Below are 22,923 nucleotides of genomic sequence, written 5' to 3'. Positions count from 1 at the left end.
TTCCACCCTCATCTCACTTCTCGATCAGTTTGCATTCAGCATTCATTAAACACCTATAGATTTTTGTGGAGGATACTGTGCTATGGGCTAAGAATGTAGAGCTAAATGAGACACTTTTCTTCTTGAACTTAAAATCAAATGCATTCTCAGCTGTAAAATATTTCAAAGAGATGTGGTACATAGGTGTGCAACAGAATATTACTCAGCCATAAAAAAGAATGAAATCTTGCCATTTGCCACAGCATGGATGGGACATAGAGGGTATTATACTAAGCAAAATAAGTTAGAAAAAGGCAAATACTATTTGATTTACATGTGTAATCTAAAAAAAGACAAAATAAATATTCAACAAAGCAAAACAGAAAAACTTGTAGATACTGATGGTTGAGAACAAACTGATGGTTGCCATATGGGAAGGGGGTGGAAGGATGGGTAAAAAAGATAAAGAGATTTAACAAATACAATCTGCCAGTTAGAAAAATAGTCGCAGAATGTAGAGTACAGCATGGGAGGAATATAGTCAATAATACTCTAATAACTGAATCGTACATATGGGTACTAGACTTACTGTTGTGATCCCTTAGTAAGGTGTATAAATGTCTAATCACTATGCTGTACTAAATTACATTGAAAATAAATTTTAGCCCTGGCTGGTGTGGCTCAGTGGATTGGGCCCTGTGGACCAAACAGTTGCTGGTCTGATGCCCAGTCAGGGCACATGTGTGGGTCACAGGCCAGGTCTCCAGTTAATGGCGTTGAGAGAGGCAACTGATTGCTTTTTCTCTTAACACATCATGTTTCTCTCTTTTCTCCCTTATTTCCCTTCTCTATAAAAGTAAGATATTTTAAAAATTAAAAAAAATGTAAGAAAACTCTTTGATTATAAAAAAATATATTTCAAAGATAACTGAAGTAACACATGAAGGAAGTAGTTTATGCTCTGAGGATTTAGAGGATAAATAGGAATTTGCCAAACATGTGGAGGTGATTTCTATGCATGGACAGACACGTGCAAGTGGGAATCAACACTCAGAGAACCAGAAAACTATTTTAAAATAAATGAACATTAGGGAGTAGCAGAAATAGAGGCTAAAGAGCTGGATAGGAACCAGATCTTGTAATATTTTATTTGTCATACCTAAGGGGAGCTTAGATTCTAGGGAGCCAAGAATCTTAAGTTCATTTTTATTTGAGGGCTAAGCAGACGACTTCATTTCAAGAGATACTGGGAAAAGAAGGACAGATAGGAGGTTATTGTAGTTTAACTTAGGAATGAAAGTCCTGAACAAAGGAAAAGACAGTGGGAGAAGCTGGAAGAGGAAAGGATAGATTTGAAGTGATTTAAGAAGACTTACCTCATTATATTTGAGGGGGAAGGAGAGAGAAAAAAGTGCCTACTCAAGTTTTTGAGTAGATCACAGTCCCTTTATTGTCCTTTGTGATAGGGAGCAGAGGGAAAGATTGGGAACTGGGAGGGATGAGTTGTTTAAAGAATCAGGCATTCAGATATTGGTTTCCAGTGTGTATTAGGTGAACAGGACTACAGCACCAGTAGACAGATGTGCACTTAGGAAAAGAATTGGGAGACCTCACCATATGGATAGTTACTAAAATTGTGGTGCTAGATAGTTTTTTCAGTTATCGAAGTGGTCAAGTTCAAGGTTACTCTCACCTTGTTAATGAACAAATGTTTCTCCTTATGTTTAACCTTTATTTTTAAAAAGTGATATATGTTTTTAAAGATTTTATTTATTTATCTTTAGAGGGGAAGGGAATGAGAGAGGGGGAGAAATATCAATGTATGGTTGCCTCTCATGTGTCCCCTGCTGGGAACTGGCCTACAACCCCCCAGGCATGTGCCCTGACTAGGAATCAAACTGCGATCCTTCGGTTCGAAGGCCCTCGCTTAATCCACTGAGCTACACTAGCCAGAGCGAAAAAGTGATATATTGAAGTAACGGGTTTATGTGATCTATTTCCCTTTTGATACTAAACTATTCTTTTATATTGTGGAGTTAATGCATCTGGAACTAGTTTTTGTGTTATAATAGAATTTCTACTAGGGACATGAACTTAAGGCCTATATATTACTTAAAATTTAAATATAAATTAAGTCTGGTAAAACTGTTTTTTCATTCTTATATAATTAAAAAAATTATGAGGCTCTGGCTGGTGTGGCTCAGAGGATTAAGTGCCAACTTTCAAACAAAAAGGTCACCGGTTCAATTCCCAGTCAGGGCACGTGCTGGGTTGCAGACCAGGTCCCTAGTAGGGGGCATGTGAGAGGCAAGCACGCATTGATTTTTTTTTCTTCTTTCTCCCTCCTTTGTCCTCTTTCTAAAAATAAATAAGTAAAATCTTTTAAAAAATTGGGCAGTGCTATTTTTATGCTGTTCAAAGAGTATTTCTTTTTCTTTTTTCTTTTTGTTTATTTATTTATTTTTAACAGTTGTGAAGCCACTGACTAAAAGAGTTTCTTCAGCAAAACGCAGCTTTAGAAACTTTTGTATGTGCTTGCTGAGGGAGAATGTTAAAGAATAAGGATGCCTGATGGACAGTAATTATTTAGATAATAAGGAAACTGCAAGGTTTATTAATTTAGTCTTGGAAAAATTTCAGCCAAGAGAATACAAAAGCTGTCACTTCATAGTACCTATCCAGAATCTGGAGAAATATAAGACAAGTTTTGAACCAGTTCTGGGGAGTGGGAAAAGTAAGCTGACACAGTTTCAGGGTGCTTATGTTCTTTGTGATTGAATAAAAGCTAAATAGTGTGCTTAGACAATTAAAAAAGAAAAACATGTTTTTGAATACTGATAAAGTTTTATTTCATTGTGTTTTTGAGTAGTGGAATCCTTTTGAGGATTATGGTTTGAATTAATATGTACTGTTTACATTGAAGCGACTTAAGCCATTTGCCAGATACTTTACAAACTTGTTTAAAAGAAAAAGAGCCTCTAATGCACTATGGCTTTCTAAACTGGTGATGGTATAGCCATCTGGACTCTGAAAGTTAACTCACTGATTTCTAAAACTTCATAACAATACCTGAAAATATGCAATTTGCTACCATAAAAACAAGACGGCTAGAATTACAATGTAAAATAAATGTTAACACTATGTGTATTGCCATGCCTAAAGGGAAATCTTCGACTTACATGTGTCAAGAAATGGGAACTATTTTTGGTTGGGGGAAAATGTGGTTAAGAGTAAGAAATGTAACTTACAAAGTATAAAGTTTAGTATTCATTATGTAATATATTATGTACTTCATTATCATGTTTTTAATGGTAAGATCTTTTTTCTTTTGTGTTGATCAGCTAAGTCATAACATTAAAAACGTGGTACTTCGACCCAGTGGAGCAAAACAAAGCCGCTTAATGTTAACGCTACAAGATAACAGCTTCTTGTCTATTGACAAAGTACCAAGTAAGGATGCAGAGGAAATGAGGTTGTTTCTAGATGCAGTGCATCAAAACAGACTTAATGCAGGTGAGCACTAATTTTCCCCAGGTCTGACAGCAGTTACAAAAGAATATTACTAGATTCCAGACCAGTATCCTCGATGAATATTTATGCAAAAATCCTCATCAAAATACTAGCAGACCAAATTCTACAGCATGTTAAAAGGATTACAAGACCAAGTGGAACTTATTTCTGTAGTGCAAAGATGGTTGAAGGTATGAAAAATTCAATCAGTGTAACACATCAACCAAAAATATGAAGGACAAAAACCCCATGATCATCTCAGTGAAGAAAAAGCATTTGATAAAATTCAACACCCTTTCAGAATAAAATTTACTCATGAACTAGGAATAAAAGGAAACTACCTCAACACTATAAATGCTATATATGAAAGTCCACAACTAACATATTAATTGTGAAAAACTAAAAGATTTTCTCCCAGAGTCAGGTATAAGGCAAGGATGTCCTTCCTCACCACTTCTATTCAGCATAGTAGTCAAAGTCCTAGCCGGAGTGTCCTTTAACACAGCAATTCTTAGTCTGAGGAATTTATTCTACTGAAATTGTACCATTAGTGCAAGAGATGTGAAAGGATGTTCAGCAATTTTTAAAATTAAAACATTCCAAATTATCATTAGTGGGAATTGACTAAAGTATAAAAAGGTGTTTTACAAATTCATGTTTATATAGTATCTTGCATGTTCGTTAAACTAGCATTGATTTCTTTGGAATAGAACCCATGTATTCCGCGTGGTGAATTTACAGAGAATATTTTAGAGTATACATTTTTGGAAATGTATTTGTCACCAGTCTGCCTTGTTTTCTTGGCATCCAGTGTCAGTGTTTATGCCATAGATACATTGACAAACTTAATTACCCAGTACTGTCATAGAATTTCTAGCATTTTTATTTTGAATTTAAAATTTTATTCTTCTATTATGTGTTCCCAATTTTTTGCACGTTATTTACTTTTTTGCTTGAGACTAACTCTAAGTTTTAATTACTATTTAGATCAGATGTACTTTTTTACTCAGAAAGAATTGGCTAATAAGTGCTTAATTTATTTTTGCAATATTATGTAATAACATTGACAAATCCCTATTAAAATAAGTGATTTGGGGGTTTTGGTTTGTTTGTGTTTGCACTAGCCATGAAACCTTCTCAGGGGTCTGGTAGTTTTGGAGCTATTCTGGGCAGCAGGACCTCACAGAAGGAAACCAACAGGCAACTTTCTTACTCAGACAATCAGGTATGTTCATTTGAATCTTTTTAGCTTTTAAGAAAATGATGATAGACATTCTGTGAGGTAATTGCAAGAAGTAGAATTTAGACTGTAATGCCCAGCAATTCTGGTATTGTCACAGGGTATTTTCTACATGCCTGAAATTTACAATTTTAGTTATATCAATCTATTCAGCTGTTTTTATGGAAGGCTTTATAAAATTTGTTTCATTTCTTCACTTGTTACGTATAGTTTTACTGAACACAATTGAACCTTTGTGCGATGTCTCATGGTCGTCATTATAAACTGCACTGTTTAAAAGCATAGCTTTGTAGTTAAATGTGGGGTTGAGACTTGGTGCTGACACTAGCTGTGGGTCACTGGAGAAGTTCCTTAAGTATCCTGAGTCTTAGTACCCACCTTTAAAATTGAGACAGCAATAATGTTTTAAGGGTTGCTATAAGATTATGCATGTGAAGTTCTTAGTCCATGGTACCACATACTAACTGTCCGATCAGTGTTTGCTGCTGCTACTTCTGTGATGCCCTTTGTGTCTGTTCTATGTTGTGAACTTTGCCCCTACATTGTATGATACCAGACTCTTGTTGAAGTCTTCTTTTTGTTTTTTAAGTAGTTTTTCTTTCATAAATATTTTCAGCCAGTCATGAGACTTGCTGTGCACTATTGTAGTTAAGCTGTCCTGTGTCTTTTAATTTGTTTTACAAAGGGAAACCAGGGATAAAGAGAAACTTCAAAACTAATTAATTCTATTCTGCTGTGCAGAGAGGTGATTACCAGGTCCATTTACGGGGATAAGCAACGAATTAGATTTTTTTGTTATTTTTTTAATAGGATGGGTTTGGTTTTTTAACATTTTAGTTGAAGTGTAATTGACATTCTGTAAATTATAATTCTTCTCTCCTTCTCTGGCTTTTATCCCTAAGCCAAACTGATTTATTTTATGTCACTGTAGGTTAATTTGCATATTCTGGAGTTTATATAAATGGGATCAGTGTATAATATTTTCTGTCTGGCTTTTTTTTTTAAGATTTCATTTATTTATCTTTAGAGAGGAAGGGAAGGAGAGAGGGAGAGAAACATCAATGTATGGCTGCCTCCCATGCATCCCCCCCTGGGAACTGGCCCGCAACCCAGGCACGTGCCCCGACTGGGAACCAAACCGTGATCCTCCGGTTCACAGGCCCACGCTCAATCCACTGAGCCACACCAGCCAGGGCTCTGTCTGGCTTTTTAAGTGGTCTTTAACTTCATTCAAAACAATTTTGTTAGATTGTATTGTGACAGCTGTCGTATCAGTGTGCATTTTCTATGTAGCTATTTTAATATTGCATATGGAAGGAATGCGCATCTTTTTTATATATTATGCTTGTTTCAAGAAAGGTGCAAATGCAACTTAAATGCAAAACAAGTTAAGTACAGTGTATGGAAAAGGTGCTGTGACTGACTGAACATATCAAAAGTAGTTGGCAAAGTTTTATGCTGGAAATTTCTCACTGGACGATGCTCCAAAGTCAGGTAGACCCGCTGAAATTGATAGTGATTTAATTGAGACAGTAATCAAGAACAGTCAATGTTATACCACGTGGAAGATAGCCAACATACTCAGAATATCCAAATCAGTACAGTTATTAGTGAAAATGAAAAACATGTCTTTTATTTTATGGAAAAAACTAGATGGACTTTTTGGCCAACCCAATATAACTTTATAAACAACGATTACCATTACTGAGATTATAAAATGAATTTTGTGTGTTGCGACTAGCATTAAATAAAAAAAGAAAGAAGAGGAGAATAGAAGGTATTATACATAGTAAAGATAAGTATTGGTTTATAAGTTTATAAGTATTGGTAGGAGAATGGGAAGTGGAAGAACTGAGGTGGGTAGCATTGAGGTGATAATGAGACTTCTCAGTATATGGTTTTTGTAATAGCACTTTGAGTCTTGAAATTTTGAAAATGTATCACTCATTTGAAAATAAATACTACTTTTTAAAATTGTTCAATTAAGATGACCTGAAAGATTTTTTTCTCCTAAGATTGCAATATTTCCAATAAGATTGGAAATAAGATTTCCTGTTGGAAATACCTTTCATAGCTTTTCATAATAAGTTATGAAACTTATCCAGCAGAATACTGGTCGAAAGCATTATTTTCCAATTAATATATGATGTAGTAAAAGGAGATTTACAGTTGTAAGTATGTGAAATACATACTCTTGTGTTGTTTATTAATTATATTAATAGATATAATTCTTGTGTATTCTTACTACTCTTGTATTATTTTCCATACAAACAACTGTAAACCTACTTTTGCCCCATCCTATATTTTCTAATTGCTGCTTTCTCTCCAAATGTTCTTGCTGTGTCTTTCGGATAGTGGGTAGACTTTTTGATTCAGCTTTTGCCAGTGGTCTCTATCTCACTCTCTTTTCCCTTATTACATATATTTGTTTTATTCCTCCAAACTGGAACCCCTTCAAATGTCATATGAGGTACATGGCATTTGGCATTTAAGTTGTCGATGACCCAATGTCATTGTTGCTCCTTTTTGTCACATCTGTGTCATTTTAAGACAGTAATACTGGGAAAAATAGAAGGCAGCAGGAAGAGAGGAAGATAAAAAATGAGATGGATTGACACCATAAAAATAGTCGTAAGCATTTGTCTACCTACAGAAGCTGAGCAGAGCAGTTGAGGATAGGACATTGTGGATATCACTTATTCATAGGGTTCCCAGGAGTTGGAGACTACTCAGTGACACATAACATACACATCACTTTAATTTGTCATAATTATAGTTGGATTTTTTCTCTCTAAAGATGTATTTTCACCCTGGTCACTAGAAACATATCTTGTGTGTGTGAACCTTTTTTTTTTTTAATCAGTAATTCACAGCAAATTCCCTTTTGCCTCCAGGTATGCTGTGGAATATTTAAGTTTCCAAGAATGCTACAGGGAAAAAAGTGTTACTCAATTTATGACACTGACCATACATTAGAATCACCTAAAGTGCTTTTTTAAAAAATGATGAAGAATGGACTTCATCCCATATCAATTAGCCTAGAATCTCTGGAGATGGGTCTCTAGTTGTTGGTATCTTTTTAAATGTCCTCCTTGAAAATCACTGGTCTAAAAGTATGCCAGTTAATTTGACAATTTGCTATCTCAAACTTTCTTACAGGCCTCTTCAAAAAGAGGAAGTTTGGAAGCTAAAGATGATACTCCATTTCGAAAAGTTCTTGGTAATCCAGGGAGAGGATCAATTAAGACGGCAGCAGGAAGTGGAATAACTGTCCCCCGGACAATTCCCTCTTTGACATCTACATCAACACCTCTTAGATCAGGGTTATTAGAAAATAGGTATGAAAGATGTTCTTTTTCTTTCTTAGTCATTAGTTATACCTATTTGTAAATATCTTATTTTTTAAGATTTTATTTGTCTTTAGATGGTAAGGGAAGGAGAGAGGGAGAGAAATATCAATGTATGATTGCCTCTCGTGCGTCTCCTGATGGGAACTGGCCTGCAACTCAGGCATGTGCCCTGACTGGGAATTGAACCACGATCCTTTGGTTCGTAGGCCCGCGCTCAATCCACTGAGCTGCACCAGCCAGGGCTGTAAATATCTTTTAGGCCTTTTGGAAAGACCAGTAATTTGAGAAAAAAGAAGGAGATTGTCCAGTGAGTAAAGTGTGTTAAAAGAAGAAAGTATAGAGTGCATTTTTAGTAGATAATTAGTATCTGTCTTATGTGGTTTATGTCAATGACATGTATTGAGTGTGCTGATATATAGTATATTAATGTAACTGGTGTAGAGAATTAGACAGCAGTAGTCACAGTTTCTATCCTTGAGTGTATTGGTTTATACTTTTTGATGGTATGAATTATGGCTTTTTAACATTTTTCTGTTCTCTATAGAACTGAAAAGAGGAAAAGAATGCTATCTGGCTCAGAGTTGAATGAAGATTACCCTAAGGAAAATGATGCATCATCGTAAGTTGCTTTAAGAACCCTTAAGGCCCTAGTTCAGAGTTATATTGATAGTTACAACCACTAGGGAAGATTATTCAGTTTAGTTAGGAATTCCAAAGATAGAAGAGCAGATGAAAACCATTTGGTGATAGTAGATTGGAGGCTCAGTAGAGGATTTGGCCAGTGCTATTACTTTGATCATTTCATTGCACTTTTCCCATTGTAGCTTTTTAAAAAATATGCAGCACTTAGAGGAAGAATAGAGTGGAAAAACTCTAAATAAGTGTTTCTTGCTGCCCATTCTTTTAGTGAGAACTCCTTCTGACCCTCTTCCCTTTACCTATAAAAATTTCTTTACCTTATTCATGTGAAAAGTTAGCTTAGAGTTAAAAGGATGTAAATCCTAATTCTAGGCATGGAGCTCAGTCTCTAGAGCTATTTTCTGGGTTGAACAAAAAAGTATAAACCTGCAACAGGACAGTTACCAGCTCACATTTTCTTCTTCCTTGTGGAAGGGTCTTTTTTTTTATTTTTATGTTTTTTTTTCTAGGGGGAGAAAACTTATTATTCAGTTATCAGTTAATACCTCAATTAACACCTTAACAAAAATCAGTTGATAGTTAATTGGTATTCAAGGGCAAGAAGGTCACAATGAAGAAATTGGGGGAAAGCTGAAAAACTTTATATTCTAATTGGGATCTTGGTTTTGCTTTTGTAATTGATGTAAAACTCTGCATAGGTAATGGGACTGGTGTGGTAGTTGAAGCTACAATCACCATGGACTCAGATTCCTTTTATCTTGTTGATCCACCCTCCTTAATAAGTAGGTTCCATTTTGTGAACCAAGGTAGCTGCTTCAGCCTTCACTCTGGTGTCTGCATTCCTGTTGGGAAAGAAGGAGTAAAGGGAAAGCATACTGCTTTCTTTTAGGCTAGAAATTGTACATTTGTACACACAGCTTTAAAAAATTTTTTTTTAGCCCTGGCTGTTGTAGCTCAGTGGATTGAGCACAAGCCAGTGAAGCAAAGGGTTGCTGGTTCGATTCCTAGTCAGGGCACATGCCTGGGTTGCAAGCCAGGTTCCTAATAGGGGACACATGAGAGGCAACCACACATTGATGTTTCTTTTCCATTCTTTCCCTTTCTCTTCCCCTCTCTCTAAAAATGAATAAATAAAAAATATTTTTAAGTTAAATTTTTTTTAATTTATTGATATCAGGGAGAGAGAGAAACATCAATTTGTTCCACTTATGTGTTCATTGGTTACTTCCTATATGTGTCCTGATCAGGGATTGAACCTGCAACCTGGGAGTATTGGGACAACATTCTAACAACTGAACTACCCAACCAGGGCCACACCACTTTTATGTATATCACATTGACCAGAACTTCATCATATGGTTAACATCAATTTATAAGAAAGTCCAGTAAATATTCCCAGCCCAAATTTTATAATAGCTGAAGGGTACCGTGGTTATTTGTAGACAACTAACAGGCTGCTGTAGTTTAACCCTCTAGCCACAGAAATACCCCTGTTCATTACTTTCTCATATATAGAAAGCACTCTTACTCTCACCCTAATGGAGACAGCCTCCAAGTCTCATTTCGGTCTTGTGCCGAGATCCAAAGGATCCAGCTCCAGGATCTCTAGGTGATGGGCAGTCCTCTACATGAGGTCCAGGTGAGCTTTTTTGGACAATGAACCTTATGATCCGATACCTAAAAACAAAAAGGCAAGTTAATCTGCATTCCCTTACTCTCATTTCATACACGTATTATACAGACATATCTACAGTAAAGGAAATATTTTAGTAAAGTTACACGATTTTTTTGTTTCACAGCTTATAGTAAGTATGCAATAGCGTTTTATATATATATACATATATATATTAGTATATATACATATATATATATTTGTGTATATATGTGTATATATATATATATACTAATTAAAAATACCTTATTGCTAAAAAGTGCTAACCATTATCTGAGCTTTTAGTGGCTCATAATCTTTTTGCTGGCAGAGGATCCTGTCTCCAGTTTATTTAAAAATAATAATAATACAAGTCTGCAAATCATAATAAAATGAGGTATGCCTGTATGTTGCTAGAATAGGTACAGGATATACACAATAAAAATTTACATTTAGAAAAGACAAGAATAAGAAACTGGAGGAGTCACTGATCTATAACAACAATAAAATCTTGCTAGGTAAAAATTGTGAAGGCAGGGGAGTAAATTCCTGATTAGCCCATGTAGCAGTCTCTGTTTTCTCCTCTGGGAGAAGCCCTTGTTCATTGTACTCCATATGAGTCCTGGCTTTGTCCTCTGGTAGGTTTCCTTTGTTATCTTTCAAGGCCATAGCTGAAGGTCTTAGAAACTGTCCTTTGGGGCCGTGCAGCTTTCATAGTCTGCTTCATGCTTGTGCTTTTCTGGAATAATTTGGGGCATTTTTTAAACAGCTTAAGTTATATTTTATATACACCATAAAACCTGTTTTAAATGTACAATTCGATGATTTTTGGTAAATTTATGGAGTCGTGTAGTCATCACCATAATCCAGTTTTAGAACATTCCTATAACTCCAGAAAGATTCATCATGCAGTCTACCACATTTCTCCAATGCTAGAGATATGCATTAGCCATATTCTCTTCTACTCTATCCCATCCCAATTCAGTACAGATACACTGTGGATAACAAGAGGTGTTATCGTCAGCAATGGATTTCCATTGTCATTGACAAACAAGTGAGCCAATTCCAGAATCCTGTCCTTAGGGTATGCTTCCTAGTACCAGCTGTTGTAAGCAGAAAGCAGACCCTGAAACAGAGATGAGTGTACAGGTGATTTATTAAGGGGGTAGACTCCAGGGGATATCAGGAAGGGAATGGGGTGAGCAAGACAGCGAAATACAAGAAATGAAGTATTAGTGTGATCTCAAACTATCCCTTAAGATGGGGGTTCCTAAGCTCTCTGGTCATGGACTGGTATCAGTCTGTGGCCTGTGAGGAACTGGGCCGCATGGCAGAAGGTGACCACCTGAGTTCCATCACCTTCCCCACCTCCCACATCTGTGGAAAAATTGTCTTCCATGAAACTGGTCCCTTGTGCCACAAAGGTTGGGGATTGCTGCCTTAAGGAAATAAAAATAAAAGAATAGGAATAGTTCTGGGTACTGATGTTGAAAACATATCTAAGTTGGTGTGAAAGAGGGGATATAAAAATTAAATCACGGTAATTTGGATTGAGCATATAATCTGTCTGCTACGGGCTTTTATTCATGATGGTTCTTCTAAAATAAGCAGTTTTCATCAAAACATGAGCATTTATCTGAATGGACCCACTCTGTTTACACAGGTTGAGGTATTTAGGAAGACTGATGTTGGAAATCAGGCTTAAGTTTTATGTTCATGGACTTAAAATAGTTTGTTTTTTAAAGGTTTTATTTTTTTTTCAGAGAGAAGGGAAGGGAGGGAGAGAAACATCAGTTGGTTGCCTCTTGCATGCCCCCAGCCTGTGACCCAGGCATGTGCCCCGACTAGTAGTAATTGAACTAAAGACCTTTTGGTTCACAGGCCAACACTCAATCCTCTGAGCCACACCAGCCAGAGCAAACCTTAAATAGTTTAATCACAAGAATTTAAGTGATGTTGACATTTAGAAAATAGTATTTCATAAGAACATTTTGGTTTTGTTTTACTTTTTAAACATTTAGTATCAAACTCCAGTAGCTTTTTAATTGATTATTTTTTGGTCTTTTAGTAACTAAGTAATTTGATCTGCTCTTGCTTTTAATGAGGAAAATCTAATCTTGCTGTCTCTGGTTTGACCTTTATAAAAATAAAATACTCCTTCGCTTTTGCTTAATTACTAAGGGGTTATGGATTGGATTGGCTTTTGACTTGGTAATGAAAGCTTATTTTCATTTGCTTAAGTTTGGACCTCTTGAGGCTTTTAAAACTTTGTAGTCTAACTTCCAAACAAATCCATGAATTCAGCACTTGAAATGTAAAATTTTTAGTGACAACTATTTAAAATTAAAAAGTACAGAGAACATTATGCTAAGTGAAATAAGCCAAAGAAAGACAAATATCATATGATTTCATTCATATGTGGAATCTAATGAACAAACTGAACTAACCAGGAAAATGGGGACAGGCTTATAGATGGAGAGCAGGATGACAATGACAGGATGTGGGGGAGGTTAAGGGTTAGAGGGATTGAGCAAAAAAGAAAAAGGACTCACGGACATGAACAATAGTGTGGTGATTGCCGAGGGGAGGAGAGTATAAGGGAACTAAACAATAAAGATTAAATTAAAAATAAATAAAATTTAAGTACTATATCTTTACACGTCTATATTGAATTAAATTATTAACTTTAGGAACAACAAGGCTATGACAGATCCCTCCAGAAAGTATTTAACCAGCAGTAGAGAGAAGCAGCTCAGTTTGAAACAGTCAGAAGAGAATAGGACATCAGGTAAGTGTTTGGTTTTTATATAAGCTACTCGTTTGTTATAGTACATATCGTATAGACTAGAAATAGAAATCTAAACTGGTGCACAACCTCTCTGTTCTTCAGGAAAACTCCATAATTCAGTACTAGTTTGGGGGCACCAGTTTGTTTCCAGTACTCTGCTAAAATACTTTTAAAGTACTAGAAATATAAGGGAACTTTTATTCTGTTTACAAAGAATCTAGACTTTACCTCCTTTCCTATTTAACTGCCCAGAATTAAGCTCTTTCATTGTCAAAGTACCTGCACCTTAGAATGAATCCAAGGAGTTAAAGTGGTTGAAATTAAAGTTCATCAGTGTTGTTACTTATTAAAAGTTCTAGGAGATCTTGGAATTATTGCCTAAAGGATTGCTTAACCTCACCTGTACCGTTTTTACAAAACCTAAAAGTTAGACTGTCCCGTGAATTTTTGTCAGCATTTCTTACACTTAACCAATCTCCCTGATATTCTGAACTACTTAGAGATTCAGCTGTTGATTTGAGTATTATGTCAGCTTGAAATTAAGTTGAAGCAAACTAAAATATGGCATGATTTTGATAAATTGGGAGTTTAAGAGAATTCATTTGATCAAGATTCTAAGAATGATCTTTCAGCAGTTCAGAGTTGTGAAATTGGACTCCTACAAAAAGAAGTATCTCCAGTATAATTCTTATTTCTGAAAAATAAAACATGTATACTTCACTTAATGGTTTTCAACTTTTATAATAAGCTGATAGGTAGAAAACGATACTTAAAGATGCAGTAAGCCTTAACAATGTTGAAGTTAAGGTACATCTTAGAAAACTTGATGTAGAAGAGGAGAGAGAAGGAAGTGGTCAAGTGATAAGGTTCATGGAACAAAATGTAAGTGTCTAATTTTCCCTGATAGGGAATCAACTGATACTGTTAAAAATGAGTAAGTAAGAAAGTAGTAGAAACAATATCTACTGTTACAAAGGAAATCAGAAAAACGAGGTTGTAAAAAATGGTTAGAAATTAGAAGCAAAATTTTTGGAGCTTGTTGGGCAGGAGCCTATTGTAACCTTTTACCATTATACTATTGTAACCTTTTCCATAGTATTTGATCTTTTGACCTTTATGTAACTAATGAAAAGAAAGGGAGAAAATAGTTAAGTATAAACAGGCCTAATGTATAATTTTAATTTTATTATTAATTGGGCTTCAGTGATTGGTTAGGAATTAAGTTGTTCCTGTGTTTGTTCGTTTATAGGGCTTCTACCTTTGCAGTCATCATCCTTTTATGGTAGCAGATCTGCATCCAAGGACTACTCTTCTGGCAGCACTAATCTGGACAGGTATGCATCAGTTATATGCCCTGTGAAGAATTGAAGAGCTCTCTTCTTCAGAGTGTCGAGTGGTGTGGTAGACTTCGTAAACAGCCTTCCTTCTCTCTTCTTCCACGTCAACTTTGTAAGATGTTCCATTGACATTGTTAAGGCTTGTTGCATCTTTAATTGTACTCTAAGTGAATACCTGATTTAAAATAACAAAATTGGCCCTGGCTGGTGTAGCTCAGTGGATTGAGCTCAGGCCTGCGAACCAGAGGATCGCGGTTCGATTCCCAGTCAGGGCATATGCCTGGGTTGCAGGCTGGTTCCCTGCAGGCCAACTCCCAGCAGGGGATGCACGAAAGGCAACCATACATTGATGTTTCTCTCCCTCTCTCCTTCCCCTCTAAAGATAAGTAAATAAATAAAATCTTTAAAAAAATAAATAAAAACAAAATTGATGAGAATCATAGACTAATGACATTTTATTTTTTTTAAATTTTTTATTTATTTATCTTTAGAGGGTGAGGGAAGGAGAGAAGTATCAGCGTATGGTTGCCTCTCTTGAGTCCCCTGCTGGGAACTGACCTGCAACCCAGGCATGTGCCCTGACTGGGAATCAAGTGGTTTGCAGGCCTACACTCAATCCACTGAGCTACACCAGCCAGGGCGACTAATGACATTTTAATTAGAAAGTACTCTACAAATGTTTTAGTTGAAGCTCTTCTTTTTTTAGGTTTTTCAAGGAATAAATAAACTGAGTTCTAGGAAGATTTGTCCTGAGCCCCAGGTTGTGAGGGGATGATCAGATTCTAGACTAGTGTATTTATTCTTCATCGTCCCAAATATTAAGATGTCAACAAATTGCCTTTGTCACTGGTGTATTTTTAAGCTGCCTATCAAAAGTTAAGGCATTTTCTTTAAAAAAAAAAAAAAAGTTTTACATTAGAGGAAAAGGCTAGTCAGAAATTTAATTGTCAAATCTATAGTTTTTTTTTAGCTCTATTGGATATAAATACATAAGACAACTGGTAAGCACTTTTCAAGGAGTCATGATTACAGAGTACAGCACGGAGGAGCCAGTGGTAAATGTAAGAAGTGAGGGTAGTGGTGGTATATAATAAATATGGTATATAATGAATGACCTATTAAGTCATATTTTGGTTCTTACTAGAATTCAAAGTGGTAAAAAAACATCTTGATCATTTGTATAAAGTGGTTAAGGTGAAGTAAAGAATTTGTTAATACACAGGTATATAAGGCCTTGGATGGTATCTTTTCAAGCACTTCATGACTGCAATGATAACTAAATTACTTGAATTTAAGACAAAGGAAGTTTGGCTTATTTCTGTTTATTAGAAGGGTTTTAAAGGAATCTGAGGGTTTTTTCTAAATACCTAAATTTGGTTTACAAATAATTTATTAAATACAATACTAATTTCTTCTCAATGAGAAGAAATGAGTGTATGCATTGTATTAAAATTTTCTTTTAATGCAAAGCTGCACTCAAAGATAGGGTGAAATTTTCAAGATCAATGAGAAAACTAATACTGAGTAAAGACTGACTCCATAAGGCACATGGAAAACATAGACAGGAGTTGTGTATCTGGGGCTGGGTCTTCAAAACTAACATGAGACTGGGAATTGAACTTGCCCCCAGACTAGAACTGGTTTCTTATGTGAAGCTACATGAAGGTAGGTGTGTAGAACTGCCCTCTACTAGTAAACCAGGGCAAAACCATAAATGTGCTGTTTGCCTGATGTTCCCTAAGCAGAGAGCAAATACACAGAAATGGGAATTGTAGTAGAATGGTGTCTGCTTTAATGTCACCTGCACAGGGACAAGAATTACATAACCCCAACATGAAGTCCCATGCAGATTAGAGGTCTAGATTAAGGCAGCTACTAAGCAGGTCAAGCAGGCATGATCGTGGAATGCTGCAAAGAAGAGATGATGAATGTAAATGAAATTAAGAGATTCATATTGGGTTCCTTGGTCTACCTTCCGTGCCTTCATAGCTTTTGAGGAAAAAAGACTAAAGAGAATTAACGCAAGGAATTTATCAAATAATAGATGAAAATGATAAAAGCCCACACATGGAAAAGCTACCTCAACATATGCCAAACAGCAAATACATTTTTTTTTTTAAATCCACAATGTAGAATATGATGGGTAAAGAATTTTTTAAGGCTATCAGGAGAATTTGTCATCTATAATGGTAAAACAGACTGACATTAGCAACAGTAAGGACAGAAGACATTAAGTAATAGCATCAACTAATTCTATACCCAGCTGAATTATAATTGAAGAATGCAGACAAATAATGCTGTTTTTAGATAATACAAAGATAATTTATTCATCAAAAAGAAAGAGTGTAAGTAAGAAATAGCAGTGTGCAAAATAATTTTTAAAGTGAATTTTTTAATCTAAATGCTTAGAAAACTTTTTTGTATAACTAATAAATACATATGGTAGAAACTAAGTGACAGGGTGCGTAGAGTGAAAAGTAAATCCCCCTTTGTTTACTAACTCCTAGTTGTGCATTTCCTCTTTGCACAGCAACTACTTTACTATTCTTCCACCGTTATTCCATGCATGAAATACATTTTGGTAGTTTTTATAAAACGAGGGTGTGGTAGTATTAAAAGCAAAAAAGTAATAATAGAATATAGACAAGAAGAAATTCAGGAGTGAGGAAGAATACAGGAAAATTAAAATATTTTAACTTCTTGTTTGAGGGAGGCCACAACGAGTTAGACATATTAGAAGGTTAAAGATGACTTTCTTTTCTGGCCAGGAGGGAATAACAGGGACCAGATTGTCCTCCTCCATGAAACAACTAAGAACCTGAACAAATTATTTGAAACAGTGGATCTTAAGACATTGGAAGTGAGTCAGTGAAGGGGACATTGATCCCTAAGAGATGGGAAACAAACGAGATTAGCCTTACGACTGCCCCTTCTATGAGCATTTTTCCCAGAGAGAGTTCTCAGACTGCCACACTGGGTGGGAGGAACCATGCAAAACCTTGTGCTCTTCCTTAGTTCAGGAAATGGAGCTAGGAGTCCAGGAAGACCAAAGAGCTAGAATTCACAGGGGTACCAGAAGGGAAAACTGCACAGAGAAACAATTGCAGAGATCTGCACAGGTCTATCCTGAGTATTCAGTTGAGTGCCAGTCAGCTTATGTTGGTGAGAAAACTAGCCAAGCCCAGGGAAAGAACCACCCAGAAGATCTAAGGGAATAATATGAGGGAGTTCGCATAAAGCCAGGCATAGTTCCTATTCTGTAAAGCAGTTTGAATGCTAAGAAAGGTTTTGCCGCATTAGTGAGGAAAACAATCCCTTAGACCAATTGCTGCTCTGGTTCCACATAACAGACCTTAAAAACAAGACTAAAATATATCACACTGTTTCTAGGTAACCTAACCACATCCCGGAATAAAATTCAAGAATGTTTATAGAAGTCTAAAATACCCAGCACCCAACAAGATAAAATTCACAAGTACTGAGGCAGAAATTACAAACATGACAATTAGTAGACAAAGATTTTTAAAGTTATTAACACAGATCAGTAATGGTATTATTTGTAAAATATACTAAATGTTTTAAAGAGAAAGATAGCATGGATTTTAAAGGAAGAATAATAATCTATTTGCTATTGATAAAAGAAATAACTGCAATAAGAACATGCAGATAGTTTGAGAGCAAGAAGATGGAAATAAATATACCCTGCATTGTCCAAACTACAGTATTTAGGAGTGCATTCACTGAAAGGAATAACACTGAGAAAACTAATGATACCTTTTAGGGTAGAGGAACAGGGTTGTGTTTGGGAAGAGGCATTTGGGGCTTTTTGACATTAATGATGGTGTTGCCTTATAAAAATTTGTTAACCTCTACATTTCACTTTTTTAAAAATTAATAAACCTTGTTTTTTATAATAGTTTTAGGTTCATAGTAAAATTGAACAGAAAGTGCAGTTTTTATAAAACACATATGCAACTTCCCTCACTATTGACATTCTGCACCACAGTGGCACATGTTTTTTATATACTTTTTTGTATAAATATTCTGTTTCACAATATTTTTAAAGTAACAAAACCAAACACTTGCTATTAGATTGCCTAGCCAGACAGAAAATTGTTTGGACACAGTTTTCTCTTCTAAAAACAAAAATCACATTCCTGCTTCACGGCATAACAAAAAATAAACATCCGAGCAGATTAAAGACCTAGATAGGAGGGAAAACAGGTTTTAAAATGTTACAGAGAACATAGGAAAATATTTCTGTGAACTTAAGCTACAGAATAATTCTTAAGACATGAAAATTGAAACTATAAAAGAAAAATAATAAATTTTACTATTTAGAAATTGAAACTTAAAATATCTAATAGACAAAGGATTAGAATGTAGACTGTGTAAAAAAATCACAAATCTTTTAGAACCCAATATAAAACCCAGGGGCTTACAAAAAGCAATTCAGAGAAGAGGAAACAATTATATTATAAAAGCATTTTTTATTTCAGTAGTAATCAGGAAAATACAATAACAATGAGATCATGTTTTACTCATTAGATTGGTAATAATGTAATGGGAGACCATGTGAAGAGATGGAAATTCACTATTGGTGGGTTTTTGGAAAAAATCATACTATCTTAGGAAAATTAAAAATACTCCTAACATTTTCACTTCTCAGCATGTAAACTGGAGGAAGTTCTCAAAAGAGACTGGGTAAATTGGTTGTGTTATTTTTTTTGTAATAGTGGAAAAAGTTAACTTCCCCAAATTTTTAAGGCTAGCTAAACTAATGCTCTTCTTAAAGCAGATAAAAATGAATAAAAAGTAAAACTATAGTTTTTTACTATAAATCTGAATAGCCATTTTCTTGGATCACTTTGATTGTAGGTTAAGTAGGTACAATCAATATTACCTGCCTCTTCAAGCTGTCAACCGACTTGAACTTGGGGAATTTTTCCTTAATTGATCATTATTATTGATAGTTCCCCAAATTTAGATTTTTTTCCTTAAACATTGACTTCTCTGAATCTACTAGGGGAAAAAAGTAGCATTTAAAATTCTTTTGCTTCTTCATTTTCTTTTTTTTTTTTTTTTTTAGGACTAATGTTCCAAGCCAAATTCCCTCTGCCAAAAGAAGTTTGGGATTTCTTCCTCAGCCAGCTCCTCTTTCTGTTAAAAAACTGAGGTGTAATCAGGATTATACTGGCTGGAATAAACCAAGAGTACCCCTTTCCTCTCACCAACAGCAACTTCAGGGGTAGGTAAATTTCTTTATTTTGCTTTCTTTTTATAAAGTGATTCAACTGAAGTATGTTTTGATTGGTATAAAAAATAATGATGAAAGGAGTCATGTTAAGTATAGTTATAAAATATTTGCTCATTTATTAAAGATGTATCACATCCATAAATAAGTTCAATTATCTAGTCAAATTTTTGAACTCTGAATACATATACATATAAAATATTCATCATAAAGCAGAAAATGAGTAGTCTCTAATCCCATACACTTCTTTCTACTCAGATAATTCAGTATTAAGTTTTATTTGTATCCTCCCCAGTCCCTTCATTCTTATGTTTTTTATTCAACACAAAAATATCTTACCTAAAGTGTTCATTATGTGACAGATACTAGCGCAGAGTTTTGGGGGAATTTTTTAATGTGAAATCTGGCTGTGCACAATATTTAGATTACTTCATAGGGTAGTCAGTCAGACATCATATTTTTTAAAGAAGATTTTCTTTATTTTTTTTATAGAGAGAGAGGAAGGTGGGGAGATGGATAGGGAGAGAAATATCAATCAGTTGTCTCTCTCACGCCTTCAACCAGGGACCTGGCTTGCAACCCAGGCGTGCACCACTGGGAATTGAACCAGCAACCTCTTGGTTCACAGGCTTGCACTCAATCCACTGAGCCACACTAGCCAGGGCTCTGTGCTAAGTTTTTTAATGGATTTTTTTCTTTAAATCATTGCATCAGCTCAGTAAGTTAGAGGTATTAAAAGTCTACTTTTATAGCTTAAATCACTAAGCCTTGGAGAAGTTAATTAACTTACTCAAGGTGATATATAGTCAGTAGTAGAGCAGTAGTAAATCTAGGCAGTTGGACTCCACTCGCATTCTTAAGCACTGTGCTATGTTACTGCTCTGTTCTCTCATTTTTTCCACTGCACATTAATCATGAACATCCTCATATTATTAGTAAATAACCTTCAACCACACTAGTATGCATTTAGATTTTTCTTTTTTCCATTATAATCAAAACTAGAATGAAGATTTTTATATTCATGTTTTTAATATTTGCTAGAATTTCCCTATAGTATATATTCTTGAAAGTAGAGTTATTAAGACAAAGGAAGGCACTTTGAATTTTTTTTAAAGATTTTATTTATTTTTAGAGACAGGGAAAGGGAGGGAGAGAAGAATCAATGTGAGAGAGAAACATCTACTGGTTGCCTCTCATATGTGCCCCTACTAGGGACCGAACCTAGAACATAGGCGTGTGCCCTGACTGGGAATTGAACCAACAACCTTTATTTTTATAGGACAACACCCAAACAACTAAGCCACACCAGTCAGGTGAAATCTTTGATTACACTTACCAAATTGCCTTCCCCTAACCTATTTGCTTGTTTGTTTTTAATTTTACATAAATTACTCAGGTTTAAGATAATTTTTTTACTTGACTGAGTGGTGTTTACCAATTTGGCTTATTCATAGTATATATGCTTCATATCTTAACAGAAAACAGCATAAAATTTGTAGTGAAAACATCTCACTTTCTTCTCTGCTTACTGTTCTTTTCTCTGAGCTTCTTTTCTGCTCTGTCTTCTAAAATGTTTACCTTTCGATTAATTCTTAATTTCTTTGGTTCTTCATTCTGATTGGTCTGCCTCAAATTGTTATATCAGTCTTTTCTATCCCATTTTATGATCATTTTTCATCCAGATCTTACTTACCTTGACCTTATCTGTCTCACTTTTATAGCTTCCTTTTGTTTATTTTATACTCTGCTTCTGGTCTCTATCATCCACCTCCTTCAGAGCTTTTTGATGTCCTTAACAGTTACTCTTGGTGCTCCAGTCTCTCTACTTTCTGTATTTCTTTTAATTTTTGTATTTCTTTTAATTTTTCTGTACCAATTTCTAGAAATAGTTTTCCTCTTTTTACACTTCTTTCAGGCATTAGCGTGTACTATTTCAAGTAGGCTATGTACTCAGGACAGAGGACTTTTTCAAAAAAAAAAAAAAGAATGGAAAACTGCCAGGTGAGACTACCCTCACATTTCACTTCCAACCTGTTTTCTCCAGCTTGCATACTTAAAAGCTTAGATTGGCACAGAATCTGTGTTCATCCTTTCTTCATCAAGTTTCTTGAAAATGATGTTTAATCTACCTTCTAAGTAAAGAAACAAGCCAGATTCCATCTGTATTCCCATTTCCTACTGTTTTAAGTAAGGTACTGACAGGGACAGGATGCTTAAGAGACCTGAAGTCCATGAAAAAAGACGTGTAAGAGTTGACTTAGATGAAGCACAAGAAAAAAAATTGCTCTTAAGCAAGAGAAACTCAAATACTAAGTACCATAATGGTGAATATAGGTTTGGATCTTGGTAGTTCTTACCACTCATTACAGGTAAGAGCTTGAAAGTAAATGTTATCAGAACTAACATTCTCAGAAAAGCATTACTTTTAGGGGAAAGAATCAGACAAATCTGAAGACTTGGTTTAGAAGCAAAAGAAAAAATGGGAGGAAAATTAAGGATTGTGCTGAAATAAAAGGTAGACAAGATATTCTTACCTTCTTTCCTACCACCACCACAACCCATTAAAGAAGTTACATCTTGGGGACTTCCGCCAAGATGGAGGCATAGGTGGAAACACTGTGCCTTCTCCCACAGCCAAGTTTGAATACAACAAAGGTTTGGAGAACAAGGACACACCCAAAGACCAGGAAATTGAATATACGGAAGTCCGACAACTACGAACCGTTCAACGGGGACAGTAAGAGAGGCGGAGCCATCAGCGGAGCAGGGTCAGGCAGGACAGATCCCCTGACCTAGGTGCACAGGCAGCCCGGAACCAGTCGGGGTGTGGGGCAGACTGACCACAGTCGCACATTCGCGCACAGTGAGACGGACCACGCAGGCTCCAGGGAGCGAACCCAGTGGTGGAGGGCTGACGGCGGTGGCACACTCATGTGCAGTGGAATGAAACACGTGGGCTTGGTGACGGTGGGGGCTGCGGCACTGGTGGGGGCTGCGGCGGCAGGCGGGACACAATTGTTCCTCTTTGACCCCGCCCCCACATAAACGTCACAACCCAGTGACTTAGTTGCCCTGCTCTAGCGAACACTTTAGGGCTCCGATCCTGCTACGGAACAGGCACGAACAGCCCAAAAGATGGTGCAAGAAGAACTCAAAGTCCCAGAGCCAATAACTC

The 22,923-nt window shown here is 35.8% G+C and overlaps 1 protein-coding gene across 2 annotated transcripts in view; it reads left to right on the top strand.

The window, feature by feature from the left end:
* USP37 (ubiquitin specific peptidase 37) overlaps nucleotides 1–22,923 on the top strand; it is an 81,051-nt gene that overhangs the window by 11,246 nt on the left and 46,882 nt on the right. For both annotated transcript variants that reach the window (XM_037029165.1, XM_037029164.1), the window contains 7 exons: nucleotides 3,321–3,492; nucleotides 4,614–4,714; nucleotides 7,889–8,067; nucleotides 8,624–8,698; nucleotides 13,060–13,157; nucleotides 14,407–14,491; nucleotides 19,584–19,742. In XM_037029165.1, coding sequence (XP_036885060.1) covers nucleotides 3,381–3,492; nucleotides 4,614–4,714; nucleotides 7,889–8,067; nucleotides 8,624–8,698; nucleotides 13,060–13,157; nucleotides 14,407–14,491; nucleotides 19,584–19,742 — 809 coding nt within the window. In that variant the 5' untranslated portion in view covers nucleotides 3,321–3,380. The remainder of the gene's footprint in view (nucleotides 1–3,320; nucleotides 3,493–4,613; nucleotides 4,715–7,888; nucleotides 8,068–8,623; nucleotides 8,699–13,059; nucleotides 13,158–14,406; nucleotides 14,492–19,583; nucleotides 19,743–22,923) is intronic.

This window comes from Sturnira hondurensis, unplaced genomic scaffold (assembly GCF_014824575.4).
Source record: "Sturnira hondurensis isolate 20B ecotype Veracruz unplaced genomic scaffold, ASM1482457v3 Scaffold0020237, whole genome shotgun sequence".
Lineage (NCBI taxonomy): Eukaryota > Metazoa > Chordata > Mammalia > Chiroptera > Phyllostomidae > Sturnira > Sturnira hondurensis.
Note: the sequence above shows the minus strand (reverse complement) of the source record. Positions and strands in the feature narration are given on the sequence as shown.